General features: G+C 42.2%; 1 protein-coding gene across 4 annotated transcripts in view; it reads right to left on the reverse strand.

Annotated features, from left to right (window-relative positions):
- nfia (nuclear factor I/A) overlaps positions 1 to 14,573 on the reverse strand; it is a 181,432-nt gene extending 166,859 nt beyond the window's left edge. For 2 of the 4 annotated variants that reach the window (XM_064934776.1, XM_064934775.1), the window contains exon 1: positions 14,442 to 14,573. In XM_064934776.1, the coding sequence (XP_064790848.1) occupies positions 14,442 to 14,537 (96 nt within the window). In that variant the 5' untranslated portion in view covers positions 14,538 to 14,573. The remainder of the gene's footprint in view (positions 1 to 14,441) is intronic. The other 2 variants (XM_064934778.1, XM_064934777.1) reach the window with 2 other exon arrangements.
- Positions 14,574 to 15,235: the final 662 nt, after the last annotated feature.

The following is a 15,235-nucleotide window of genomic DNA, read 5'->3' on the forward strand; positions in this document are numbered from 1 at the left end:
CACACACACACACCCACCCACCCACCCACCCACCCACCCACCCACCCACCCACCCACCCACCCACCCACCCACCCACACCTCTTCCATACACACACACACCTCTTCGAAATACCAGATGGCATTTCTGTAATCCTTTTCCTTTTTTTCTGGGACCATCACAAAAGGAAAACTCCCAAAAGAACACACTTTTTCAAATCAATACCAGTCATACACGAGTATATATACAGTAACAGAGATGTTAAACGCTTATTGGCTTATAGGTTTTATTACGGCTAGAAGTTCAGTAAACTCTGCAAACAAACAAAGGAGCATTTCTGTTTGGAGGCAGGGAAACAGCCAGGGCTGGAAAACAGAGCGTAACCAAACTGTGGGAGAGAGCATACGCAGGAGCCAGTGTCCATGATTGTTTGATATTGTGCCTTGAGTGGCACAGAGCCATGGCAGAGGGAAAAACAATCCCCACTCTGTTCAGCACCGCTCCCCTCAGGTTTACCGCTCTCCTCTTAGTGAGGGAGATGAGAAAGGGAGGGGGGAGGGGGAGGGGGGGGGGTACAGGAAAAGAGAGTGAGGGAGAAAGAGACAGAGAGAAAGAAAGACAGAGGCAGAGTCTGGATCTCTGGTGAGTGACACCACTCACATCCGCCATCCCACTCAACCAAAGTGGGCTCCGCAGCACTAAGCACAGTGTGGTAGAGAGCTACAGAGGCTGTGTTTCCACTCATACACCTGCCACTAAGCTAAACGATAATGCACAGGGGGATAATGAAGGAAGCCAGCCCATCGACAGTAAGAATGTGAAGATGAACAATTCGACACGTTACGAGTGTAGTGTCATTTAGTAATTCAGTGTAACCACCCTTAACTTGATCACCCTGTTGCAGGAGATTTAAAACGAGATTTTTATCTGAGGTTGAAAAAGACTTCCGAAGTTTGTAATTGCCAGAGCAATTTCAGACTTGATTTTCCGTAACAAGAAATGGATCAACTCCAACCCTTTCCTGCTGTAGCAAACTGGCTCAAATTAAGATCCAACATGTGTAACACGTAACTAACCGACGAACATAAATCCTTCCCTTGGCTTTGGATTAAATCAACAATCTCCCAGAGCGGAAATTGCAGTGGGTCAGTCACTGATATATACTGAACAAAAATATAAACACAACATGCAACAATTGCAAAGATTTTACCGAGTTAAAGTTCATATTAAGGAAATCAGTTAATTGAAATAAATTAATTAAACCCTAAATCGATGAATTTCACATGACTGGGAAAACAGATATGCATATTTTGGTCACAGATACCTTCAAAAAAGTAGGGGCGTGGATCAGAAAACCAGTCAGTCCATTTCCCTCATTCAGCGCGACACATCTCTTTCGCATAGAGGTGATCAGGCTGTTTATTGTGACCTGTGGAATGTTTCCTGTGGAATGGCTGTGCGAAGTTGCTGGATATTGGCGGGAACTGGAACAAGCTGCCCGTACGCATCGATCCAGGGCATCCCAAACATGCTCAATGGGTGACATGTCTGGTGAGTGTGGGGGCCGTGGAAGAACTGGGATATTTTCAGCTTCCAGGAATTGTGTTCAGATCCTTGCGACATGAGGCTGTGCGTTATCATGCAGAAACTGAGGTGATGGCGGCAGATGAATGGCATGATAATAGGCCTCAAGATCTTGTCACGGTTTCTCTGTGCATTCAAATTGCCATCAATAAAATGCAATTGGGTTCGTTGTGCGTAGGTTATGCACAACCCCACCGACACCATGGGGCATTCTGCTCACAACGTTGACATCAGCAAACCGCTCGCCCCCACGACGACACACACGTGGTCTGCGGTAGTGAGGCTAGTTGGAGGTCCTGCCAAATTCCATAAATGGTATGAACATTTAATTATCTGGCAACAGCTCTGGTGGACATTCCTGCCGTCAGCATTCCAACTCCATACCCACTCAAAACTTGAGACATATGTAGCATTGTGTTGTGTGACAAAACTGCACCTATTAGAGTGGCATTTTATTGCCCCCAGCACAAGGTGCACCTGTGTAATAGTCATGCTGTTTAATCAGCTTCTTGATATGCCAAGATATCTTGCCAGATATCCACCTGTTAGGTGGATGGATTATCTTGGCAAAGGTGAAATGCTCACTAACAGGTACGTAAACAAATTTGTGCATAAAATTGTACAGAAATAAAAACATTTGTGCATATGGATCATTTATTTCAGCTCATGAAACATAGGACCAACACTTTACATGCAGCGTTTCTATTTTTGGTTCAGTGTAGATGCGGCAGAAGAGGTTGGTTTCTGTGAGTCTCAGGCCCATCATGGGCACACAGAGTGGGAGTGGGAGTATCTTCTTCAACTCCCATTGTCCCCCCCCCCAGCAAGACAAGCCCCCAACAATCCAAGCCTTGGAAAACGGCACCAGACTGGCCCAAAGAACCAGCTGTCTTGGCCAGTAGCCATCGTTCTCTGGGGAGGGACATAGAGACGGGTATAGCGAGAGAGAGGGGTAGGGGAACGGGGTGGGCTGGAAGTGGAGGGTGGGATAAACATATAGAGGGAAGGAGGGGGTGGTGGGTGGCGTTCCTTGCAGAGCCATGCCAAGAATAGAAAGGGGGCCTTTTTCTCACACAGTGACCCATGACCCACACCCCCCTCCCTCAACCAACCACCTCCCCATCCCAGGCCCAGACATGAGGGATTTCACACGCATCTCTTCCACACAATTGATCCCTTCATTCTACAGCAGAGAGGAGTGTGGCTTAGACAGACAGAGCAAGAGAGAGGGAGACAGGTTGAAAAAGAAAAAGAGGGGGGCGACAACATTTTGACACTAGTGAAGCTTTTGAAACACTTCAACTAATTTAAAATCAGATGTACCTTAAGCCTTCCATTTGAATGACAAAATATATGAATTAGTGATGCAGCACGTTACAGTATGGGCAGTCTAAGGTGGAGTCTTGTTTCCCTGCCGCCTACATTTGGAAGCTGATCGTAGCGAAGGTCACGAGAGGAGGGTTTAATTGATACATCTTAAGACTCTTTAGGAGCTGGTACTGCTACACTGACCAATTAAAACACAACAGATCAATATCAACATTAAATAAAAATGTCTGGGGGGGAAAAAAAGCATTGTGAGCCTTTAACACTTTCCATAATAAATATATATTCACCAAAATGGGACCACTTAAAACAGGGCGGAAGAAGATAAAGAAATCGGGTACTCAAACAGGGCGGTTTTGAAAATATATATATAAAGAAATATACTAACAGTTACTTCTAAGAGCTTTGCATTGCCAAGAGGTGTAAAATAAGGTTGCCCGATGTCACCATACTTATTTATTATAAGTCCTTATGTCATAACAACAAGATGCCCAGCACATCAAAAGAGCCTCCTCCACCCTCTCTCCCCACCTGCAAAATATTTGTCGTATCTCATGCCATACACTAGTCTGTCCAACGCATGTAAATAGCTTGCCCACTCCATAGCAAGCTGCTCTATCTGCACTGATTGGTTAAGTAATTTAATATTGCGCTAAATGTATTTTTTTTAAACATTATTTCAGAGGTTTAAAATAGAGGTTGGCCGATTAATTAGGGCCAATATCAAGTTTTCACAATTGGTAATCTGCATTTTTGGATGCCGATTATGGCCGATTACATTGCACTCCAAAAGAAGACTGCATGGCAGGCTGGCCACCCGTTACCCGAGTGCAGCAAGGAGCCAAGTTAAGTTGCTAGCTAACATTAAACTTATCTTATAAAAAATGATCAATCTTCACATAATCACTAGTTAACTACACATGGTTGATGATATTACTAGTTTAACTAGCTTGTCCTGCGTTGCAAATAATCAATGTGGTGCCTGTTAATTTATCACTGAATCACAGCCTACTTCGCCATAGGGGTGATACGGGCATTCACGAAAAAAGCACTGTCGTTGCACCAATGTACTTAACCATAAACATCCATGCCTTTCTTAAAATAAATACACAAGTATATATTTTAAACCTGCATATTTAGTTAAAATAAATTAATGTTAGCAGACAATATTAACTAGGGAAATTATGCCATTTCTTTTGCGTTCTGTGCAAGCAGAGTCAGGGTATGTGCAGCAGTTTGGGCCGCCTGGCTCGTTGCAAACTGTGTGAATACCATTTCTTCCTTACACAGACCGTAATTAATTTGCCATAATTTTACATAATTATGACATAACAATGAAGGTTGTGCAATATAACAGCAATATTTAGACTTATGGATGCCACCCGTTAGATAAAATATGGAACGGTTTCGTATTTCACTGAAAGAATAAACTTTTTGTTTTTTAAATTATAGTTTCCGGATTTGACCATATTAATGACCTAAGGCTCGTATTTCTGTATTTTTATTATATTATAATTAAGTCTATGATTTGATATTTGATAGAGCAATCTGACTGAGTAGTGGTAGGCAGCAGCAGGCTCGTAAGCATTCATTCAAAAAGCACTTTCCTGTGTTTGCCAGCAGCTCTTCGCAATGCTTGAAGCATAGCGCTGTTTATGACTTCAAGCCTATCAACTCCCGAGATTAGGCTGGCAATACTATAGTGCCTATAAGAACATCCAATTGTCAAATGTATATGAAATAGAAATAGTATAGAGAGAAATAGTCCTATAATTCCTATAATAATTACAACTTAAAACTTCTTAACTGGGAATATTGAAGACTCATGTTAAAGGAACCACCAACTTTCATATGTTCTCATGTTCTGAGCAAGAAACTTAAAAGTTAGCTTTTTTACATGGCACATGTTGCACTTTTACTTTCTTCTACAACACTGTTTTTGCATTATTTAAACCAAATTGAACATGTTTCATTATATATTTGAGTATTATATTAAGTTAAAATAAAAGTGTTCATTCAGTATTGTTGTAATTGTCATTATTACAAATATATATATATATATATATATATATATATATATATACAAATTGGCTTCGGCTTTTTTTGTCCTCCAATAATCGGTATACCGGTATCGGCGTTGACAAATCATAATCGGTCGACCTCTACTCTCTGGTTTAAAAAGGAACGTTATAAACTGTTCAGAACTTTATCTTGCTGGTCAGAAAAGTTGAACGGAAGGGGGAAAAATTACGGTTCTGTTCAGAACTTAAAGGTAGTAAAATAATTTTGTTTCCAAACTGGTTCTCCAGCAGGCTACAAAGAGAGGCACATTCAATGTCCAAAAGCGGTCTTATTGCCGTTATTCAGATTAAAACCAACCATTTCCGGGGGATTGACAATTGATCCCCAATTTCAAATATCACAGCAAGTAACATGGCTAAACTCCAACGTACTGACATAGGAAAGAGACATTTTCTTGGAAAAGATACAAGGAAGGTATCATGTTGATGAATGACGTTGTAAATAAGGACAGCAAAATTGTCATGCAAGCAATTAACAAAGGTGTGTGTAGATGTTTGGCTCAAAGCAAAAGTAAAACCAACTCACAACAGCTCTGCCACAAAAATGGAAGATGGCAATAACTCAAAAGAGTAAGACAAATCAATTCATTCCTGTCTCCAGTGGAAAACCATGCATGGCATAAAAAGACGAGTATAAATCGTAAAATGGATCAGTTTGATAACTATGCCGTATAGAATTCAAGACAGTTGCTTACAGATATTTTTTTAAATGTCCAAATACCATGGGATCGGATATATGAATTGATGTATAAAACAATTGACGCATCACTCCGTTTTCAATTGAAACTATTAAATACAACTCTTGCCACAAAAAGAATGCTCAATATACGGGACACTGAACAGTCAGCCCTGTGCAGACTGCCACGAGGAAAGTGAATCAATAGATCCATCTCTTTTGGTACCGTCCCATTGGTGGCTCGCTTTTGGAGTCGGGTCCAGGAGTGGTTGTTAAATCATAATGTCTGTGTTCAGATGGACCTACAAACAGTCCTTTTGCGATATCTGAAAAACCACCATCAACCAAAGAGAAATGATTATACTCTTAGGTCAAGTATTTATTTTTAGGGCAACCTCGTTTGAAATTGTACGGAGGGGTTCAAGACCCTTGTAAGACATAACCGTATTGCAAAAGGAAATCGTAAAATGGTAGTGTACGGGGAGAGATTGGTTTGTCTCTGGACACCTGAGGGTTGCAATTAAGATTGGAGTGATTAGGCCTGGCTCGCAGTCGGCGTTCCAATTCAGACCAAAGGTGTTTTCGATGGGGTCGAGGTCAGGGCTCTGTGAAGGCCAGTCAAGTTCTTCCACACCGATCTCGACAAACCACTTCTGTATGGCCTTCGCTCTGTGCACTGGGGCATTGTCATGCTGAAACGGGAAAGGGCCTTCCCCAAACAGTTGCCACAAAGTTGGAAGCACAGAATCACTGAAACTAAGGGGCCTAGCCCGAATCATGAAAAACAGTCCCTGACCATTATTCCTCCTCCACCAAACTTTACAGTTGGCACTATGCTTTTGGGCAGGTAGCGTTCTCCTGGCATCTGCCAAACCCAGATTTGTCTGTCGGACTCCAGAGAACACCTTTCCACTGCTCCAGAGTCAGATGGCGGTGAGCTTTACACCACTCCAGCCGACACTTGGCATTGCGCATGGTGATCTTATTTGCGGCTGCGTGGCCATGGAAACCCATTTCATGAAGCTCCCGAATAATAGTTATTATGCTGACGTTGCTTCCAGTGGCAGTTTGGAACTCAGTAGTGAGTGTTGCAACTGAGGACGGATGATTTTTACACGCTACACACTTCAGCACTCCCATTTTGTGAGTTTGTGTGGCCTACCACTTTGCGGTTGATCCATTGTTGCTCCTATACTTTTCCACTTCACAATAACAGCATTTAGTTGACCGGGGCACCTCGAGCAGGGCAGAAATTTGACAAGCTGACTTGTTGGAAAGGTGGTACCCTATGACGATGCCGCGTTGAAAGTCACTGAGCTCTTCAGTAAGACCATTCCACTGCCAATGTTTGTCTATGGAGATTGCATGACTCTGTGCTCGATTTTATGCACCTGTCAGCAACGGGTGTGGCTGAAATAGCCGAATCCACTATTTGGAAGGGGTGTCCACATACTTTTGTGTGTGTGTGTGTAGAGAGAGAGAGAGAGAAAAAAAGAGAGAATTTTTACATTTTCCACCAAGTCCTCCAACCAGGGGAGAAGGGGCATAATAAATGGATTAGAAATTATGTATGAAGTAATGTTATTTGATAGACTTCAAGTCTCCCTGCTAATTTCATAGCTCATCTATCCCCTAAAAAAAAACATTTAAAAACTGTACTCATGTGCTTTGTGGATAAGACCGTGATAATCTATAAGAAATGATGATATAAACAATAAGATCAAATAAGGTATGAATGCTTTGTCAAATAGCCTGGGCTGAATCCCAAACGTCTCAACCTCAGTTTGTGTCTATTTTAACATGCACGCTCGACCCAAAGCCGATTTTCTCCTTCCTGCTCTTCTCCTGGTCACAAGCCAACAACATCACCAGGTGCCAAATGAGAGCAGCCCTCCACTCAGCCTCATCAGGATCCGCCTGTATCCAAGACCAGCGTCAGATTGTCACTATGGGTGAGAATTCTCCGATACCAAATTTGTAATATTACCAGAAATAAGCATATTCGAAATGTACTGTAACAAAAGGCCAAGTACATGAAGTGGCAACATGAGCAATAGATTCTAAATGTTACTTGTCTCCTATGGTCTTTCGCTTCAGATATACGTTGCAACAGAAGGAAAGCCAAGACACCCTGAGGCAATGGGTTTCTGCCTGAGACACTCAACATATGAACGGATATTACGGCCTTCTGCTAGTCATTCAGAATGTTCCAATACTATATTGCAAAAAGAAGCCGAAGAGCCTGAAATCCCATCCAGACTAGAAATTCAAGTAACTCAAAATAAACACTATTCCTCAACTTGCACAGACCACTGTAGCGGTAGATCAACAAAGAGTAGCTAATTTACCAAGATTTTGAAATTATAGCACCAAACACAACTATACAGAATACGATCATTTGCAACAATATATAACAGCAACATTTTTACTTTCTAGTTCAGTGTGAATGTAGAAAAACGAGTACATGTTTTCATTAAAACCTACTAGACATAACCTATTCTAGAGGACAAACTACTAACATTTATAATCTTATTGTGGCCATACATACACTACCTGCCCGCTAGCGTCTAGCAGGGTCACACAATGACCAATTCCCATCATTACCCTGGGAGAGAAGTGACTCATATCAGGCTGTTGATACAGACCCAGCTGACAGCCTGACGCACACTGGGAGCTATCTTACACTGTGTACCACCCGGTGAACACGCACACACACCTAGTCTATGTGAACCGGTAGACAATTTCCCAGGCTGTAGGGCCTATGGCTGCTCTGGCAGCGAGAGAGCGGGAGAGTGAAGGAGAGCAAGCATGCAGTGTTCCGGAAGTTCAACCAGACAATTTTAATCCTCCAATTTCCTCCCCTCTAATCATCTCTCTCCAGTCCATAGAAGAGACCAAATTGGAAACATCTTGTGCACAATATGATGCTAACACTGTAACTGCACCACATGGGCAACCCACAGGTAGCACCAACAAGGCCCAAACACTGACAGTTCCATGTCTTTTGTGACAGTAACATGGTGGAACGGTAGATAAATTGAGTTGCCAAAATGCGCCAAACTGCTCATTTGCCATCTCCGATCGTGTGGAGTAATACAATATTGACGTTTAAGCATTTGAAATGAGCATAAAGCCGACATTCAAAACCCAAAACTGCTCACTTCTGCAACAATGACTTTTTTTTCAAATATGAGACGCTGTCATAAGCAATCTGGAAAAACTTCTTTCTAACTGTGCTAACTTGATTTATCATACAGCCACATGGACGTCTGGTGATTTTACACTATCTAGACTTGTTTTGGGCACCCGTAGATTCAGCCTTAAAGGGATACATGGGGATTTTGGCATTGAGGCCTTTTATCTACACTGAACACAAATGTAAAACGCAACATGCAACAATTTCAAAGATTTGACTGAGTTACAGTTCATGAGGAAATCAGTCAATTGAAATAAATTCATTAGGGCCTAATCTATGGATGTCACATGACTGGGAATACAGACATGCATCTGTTGGTCAGACACCTTAAAAAAGAGGCAAGGGAGTGGATCAGAAAACCAGTCAGTGTCTGGTGTGACCACCATTCACCTCCTGCATCACGACACATCTCCTTTTCATGAGTTGATCAGTCTGTTGATTGGGGCCTGTGGAACGTTGTCGCACTCCTCTTCAACGGCTGTGCGAAGTTGCTTGATAATGGCGGGGAAACGGGAACACGCCGTTGTCGTACGCATCCATCCAGAGCATCACAAACATGCTCAATGGTTGGTGACATGTCTGGTGAGTATGCAGGCCGTGGAAGAACTACTGTAGGATGTCTTCAGCTTCCATACACTCTGGCTGCCGTCTACCCGGTGCAGTTGAAACCGGGATTCATCCGTGAAGAGCACACTTCTCCAGCGTATTTCAGCTCACGAAAACTGGTTCGGTATACTTCCCCAGTGTCCAAAAATGGCATCCGTATGTCCAGTATGAAGGAAGTTACAGGTATATTCACAAATGAATGCTAACTAGCGTTGGCGAAATGACTGGAAGTTTATGGATACTAGCAGATACCCATAGACTTCCAGTCATTGCGCTAATGCTAGTTAGCAATTGCACGAGAGTTAGCAACATCCTTCAAACAGCACACAGAGACTTAAAAAATGCTATCTACGAGTTCATCTGATAAAGGGCCTCAATTCTGAAGTATCCCTTTAACCTGTGACTCTGGATGCAATGGTCCCATGTTATCAGAATAGATGTGAGGGCTGGCTAATGAACACGACTTCACTCAGAACAAAGGCAACTTGTGAGCACAATGCCGCTGCATCTTTACGGACACAAAGCTTGATTCATCAAGTTGGCAAATCAGAGTTTGATCTCCGGTGCCCCAGGAGAGCAATTCAATTGAATCATTTGATTCCTGAATAAACAATTGCAATTAGATGACAAAATAATGAACACCAATTATGAAGAACATCTGCTGAAACAAATACGTGACAGTTTGTTCTTTTTTCCAGGGCAGGGATCTCAGATTCATTTTCTCCCTTTTTAGCTTTGAGAGGCAACACATAATACAGGTGATGAGACACTAATTCCCAGTTATTTGAAAGTGACAGATCAGGTGCAGGGCATGATTTCCCCCCCACTCCAAATAAATATGATCGCTATAGTTGCAGGGTTAGGGAGGCAGTTGGGGGTGGTGGTAAATGACTATGGTCATTATTTCATTCCCTCATGCCATCCCCCATCTCTACCACTGGCTCTCACACTCATATACCCACTACTTACAGTGAGAGTGAATACTGTACACTCACACTGTGCACATTTGCCTGGTGGGGGAGGGGGGGGGGGGGTCTGCTCACTGACAAGTGGATTATAGGAGCGGCACTTGTCGTGCAGCTGAAATCCCATTAGTCCCTCCGGTGGTAAAATATGACATGAGTGCAGCGTTAACACACTGGCGGGTCAGCCCGCAGCCCCCATGGCTCAGGCACAAACAGGGTTAATTAGAGTGGCCGACTTCAAACAAAGCCTGGGTGCCTTTATCACATAGAGCTGCTCCGCACAGCCACGGCACACAGAGAGCCCCGGCCCCCGCCTCCTCTCAAAACGCTAAATGACGAGTTACACGTGAAATGTACAGGGCACATGGAAAATAGAATAGGATCTATATCAGAAAAAAAGGTAATACTTCGTTGATGCCTGCTACTGGAGAATATTTCCAAATAATGGAGAATATAATGAAATTTAAAAAGACAGGAACGGTTACTTTAAATAGACCATAGCGTGAAATTTAAAGTAGAGACAAACCGAGCAAGTTCAGTAGAAAAGTAGACACACAGGAGGCGAGGTGGAGGTGAGGTGTGCAGACTGAAAGGGCAACACTTATGACTAGTATCATTTGGATACTAGTCATAGTACTTTGGAGTATGTTGTACTTTTAGGTATTTTGTACGTTGGAGTATTTTAGAAGAGCGTAGCTCGACCAGGACTGATTGAGCCGGGGAGGCACGCACTTCTGATGTGCATTTGAACTGGTCATCATGAAAGCCCCTTTATGAACAAACCTTACAATGATGAAACTCATGAAGTATAAATGAATGTACAAGATGGCCCACTAAAAGAGCCCATGTCATACCTCGTAATTCTGAAATGCATTTCAAGTAAGCAAGCTGTTTTGCCAGTGTAGTCAATGAAAAAAACGTAGAGGACGGAGTTTACGACGCCTGTATTTAACGAGAGAGCGGCAAATGCGTGGAAACCACAGACGAGGTGAAATGCTCACTAAAATTAACATGAAATAATACACATTTAGGTATACAACAGGATCACATAGAGCATTCATCAGTTGATGGAGCAAAGTCAGATAGCTGACAAAGCTAGAAAACAAAGCTCAATGAATTACTAATTGGAAAATGTGGACTTATATTTACAATGTGGGCGATGAGGGTTTTGCCCTGTCAAATACAAGACGTCTAACTTGCAATGGTAATAATGTGGCAAACCTTGAAGCAAATTATATCCATTTGAATTATTATAAAGAGAGCAGAGATGGGCAAAATGGTCAGACCTACTTCCATTAAATATGATGAATGCCAAATAACATTTGAGCTCAAATAAAACGGATGAATTCCACACAGTCTGCGCTAATCATCTGAAATAATTACTAGAGCTGTGGCTCTGAAACTAAACATATAATCCTCTTTCCGCTGTAACCGAATTTAACCTCCAGCGCCATTCAAAAATCTGATATAACATTTCAGGGAGATTAAATTAGTCGAAGCAACTGTTGACTAATTCAAGTGAATGGGAGCACATGGATGGTAATTAATAAAAACAGCCTCCACTCCGCCTCTTCTAAACTGGAAACCATCCCGCAGCATTCCCATAATAACCATGTCATTGTAAACCTTTGACTCTTTCTTTATTAATACAGCGAGGACACGATCCATTTGAAGAAACGTCATCTCAGATCCCTTGGTCAACCACCTAATACATTTAACATTCCACATTTTTTAAAGCAGATTTTTAGTATTGTCACAAGATAGGACATTTTCCAAGTGAGCTACTGATTTAGAAACAAATATGGTGTTGCTTATACATTTTTCCCCAATACAACAAACAGTGGTTGTAGAAACCTATAAATCACATTTTCAGAGTAAATCAATAATGAATTGCAACACTCATGCAACATTGCTTCACTACATTTACCAACATATTAATATAAACATTCACAGAAAATACATGGTGTTTTATAGAATTGAAATGTCAAAAACACTTAATGATGTATTTTACATTAGCTAAATGCAAGGTTGGTAGCATCTTTGAAATTCAACACCAGATTATGTATTGACAAATGTCTATTGACTGATGACTAAATTAATTCATAGCTCTTCAGTACTTATACTGCTTTAAACACAATACTGATTCATTAATGTGCAATTACTGCTCACAAAATCACCTGTACAACCCAACATGCAACGCAGGAATACACATTTTCATATATATATATATATATATATGTATATATCCCTGCGTTGCATGGTGGATTTTACAGGTGATTTTACATACTCACACATACACATACATACAACTACCATATCTCACGAGGCGACTTTTTAACAAGTAAATCAACTTTAATGACATTTTTGTAAGAACATGTGCAAGAGACCAACTGAAAGCTTAATTTTCTTTTAGAGGATAAAAGTTGTTTTTTTTAAAGCAGCAAGAGATGTCTCAAAATGAGCAAGTCCACGAACTGGGGAATAACCCGTCATCAGCCCCATGGCCCCAGAGAAAGGGGGAGAAAGCGACAGTGAGGAATGCCCACACATCTCTACCCCTTTCCGTACGAAAACTAAACCACCACTACCACCTCTATCCCCTCTGTGACATGTCCCCCTCTGTAGTGAAGGTCTAAAACCAATTACACTGGGACTCCGAATGAAAGTGACAGGGAGAGAAAGGCTCCCGTTTCTCTCCTTCTGCCGCTCATCAGTTCCCTACACACAGGCATGGAGCGCTGCTTGCTGACTGCCGCTGTGGACGAGGTGGCATGGGCGAGGAGAGGGGGGCGGGGGAGGCAGAGAGAGGGGGACAGCGGAGTGGAATTCTAAAGTTCATGGTTTTCTTACAGAGGAATAATACAGCCATTGTCTCTTGGCAATACAACTACTTTATGTTATACAATCTGGCAAGGAACCTGCAGTGGAGAAAAGGACCAGTGCTCGCCACCACACTACCCCTTCCAAAAATAATTATTCTAATTATGCTGGCAATAATAAAGATAATAGTAATATAACGATGCCGGGGATAACGAGTCATCCCCTAATGAACACAGGGCACTGGGAGTTTCAAAGCCCTTTTATCCAGCCCGACTGGGCTCATTTGTATCTACTGGCCACAATAGACTACTGTGAATCGCCCTACCCCTCCTCATCTCTCAGCAAAGTCTACAAATTCCACTCGTCTTTTTTTCTCCTTCGCTCTCCCTCCTTCCACTTTAACCTCTCCCCATCGCTGCTGGAGCGACAGGGCTGTCAAAGGTTGTCTGGCCTCGCTGACCACAACAAGCTAGTTAATCTGCCCCGGCGCTGGTTCCGACTCGTCCCAGGGCATGTTTTTTTCTTCTTCTTTTTTTCTTCTTCTGTGCGCTTTAATTGCTGCCGCTGCGTGTCAGAGCTCAGGAGCGGAGTGCGATGCTCCGCACACTCGGTAAACTAGAATGAACTAGAGGTCTGACAGAAACGGTGCAACAATTTTTTGTCTTTTTTTTCAACGCCTTCACTCAACCTTCCTTAACTAGATGACACGAGCCGAAGCTGGCAAAGTATTGGTTTTACTTATGGCAAGGGCTAACTCATCCGTGCACTGCAGAAAAGTTGAATTACAGTCAGCAGATGAATAGTTTTTTTGTGAACAAAATATTTACTCCGCAAATGGATATTTATTTTCCTGAAGACAAACTAATGTTAAACACTGAACAAGAACAAATAAGCAAAGCGCCGGCAGAACAATATTTCAGAACTGGCATACTGAACTGAGACAACAAGAGACTTGGAAGAGAAAAAAACAAGGGGACATGAGTGACAAGGCTCCTACAGAGAGGACTGGCATTGACATTGACAACAAACACAAAAACAAACCATCCACTATTTTAAAATCCACTCAATGTGAAGTTGAAGAATGGAGTAAAAAAAAATATATGTTTTTGTGTCTTTTTTGAAGGATCTAAAGAAGAGGGACGTTTTTTTAAAAGAACAAATGGGAAAGAACGCGGAAGAAAAAAACAGCTTCAGTTGCTGCCAACTTACCATCCACCAAGTCCTGGCTGAGATGTCGTAGCAGAGCTGCCATTTGATGGAGCCTTCCGTGGTTTTGCCTGCCATTACGCTGTCAGCAAGCTTCATCTGATGCTGGTGCACTCACCGGAGATAAGATAACTAATTGAGAAAACATTTGCACTGGCATGTTGGGCAACATGTAGCCCGCTCCATACCATATGGAATCATGGGTAAAAAAAAAAAAAAAAAATCCTTGACAATGAACCAATCTCAAGCAGACCCCGTGGCAAGGTGAGCGGCAGTCATCTGCTCACAGAGCGCGCAGTCTTTAAAAAAAAAACACACACACCAGAATGATGAGCTTTTTTTCCACATCACCGAGTTCTTGGGGTCATTTCTTTCTCCCTCTGTAATTAGGGCTTGTTCTTCATTATCACCACCCCACCACGAGCCCTGTTGACTTGGGTCTGCACAAGTTCTTATTTTTTTCCTGACTTTCTGATCTTTTTTTTTTTTTTTTGAGGAGTGGAGAGATTTAATAGGACAGAGTCAGGTAGAGAGAGAGAGTGAGGGCAGTGGGCTGAAGCGCTACAGGCTATTAGCCTGAAATTTCTGCCGGACAGATGGAACTGCTTAAAGACTATCATGCGATGTTTTGTTTTGCCCCCCCCCCCCTCTCTTTTCCCTCTCCTGGCAAATGTCTATATTTTGGCATAAATACCTCCAGACAATAGGATCCACTAAAGCCCATAAAAATGGACATGGGGTGCTACATTTTACAGGCTGCCTTACTTTACACTGCTAATATTAATTGATCTTGACAG

Source organism: Oncorhynchus masou, chromosome 24, assembly GCF_036934945.1.
Source record: "Oncorhynchus masou masou isolate Uvic2021 chromosome 24, UVic_Omas_1.1, whole genome shotgun sequence".
Taxonomy (NCBI): Eukaryota; Metazoa; Chordata; class Actinopteri; order Salmoniformes; family Salmonidae; genus Oncorhynchus; species Oncorhynchus masou.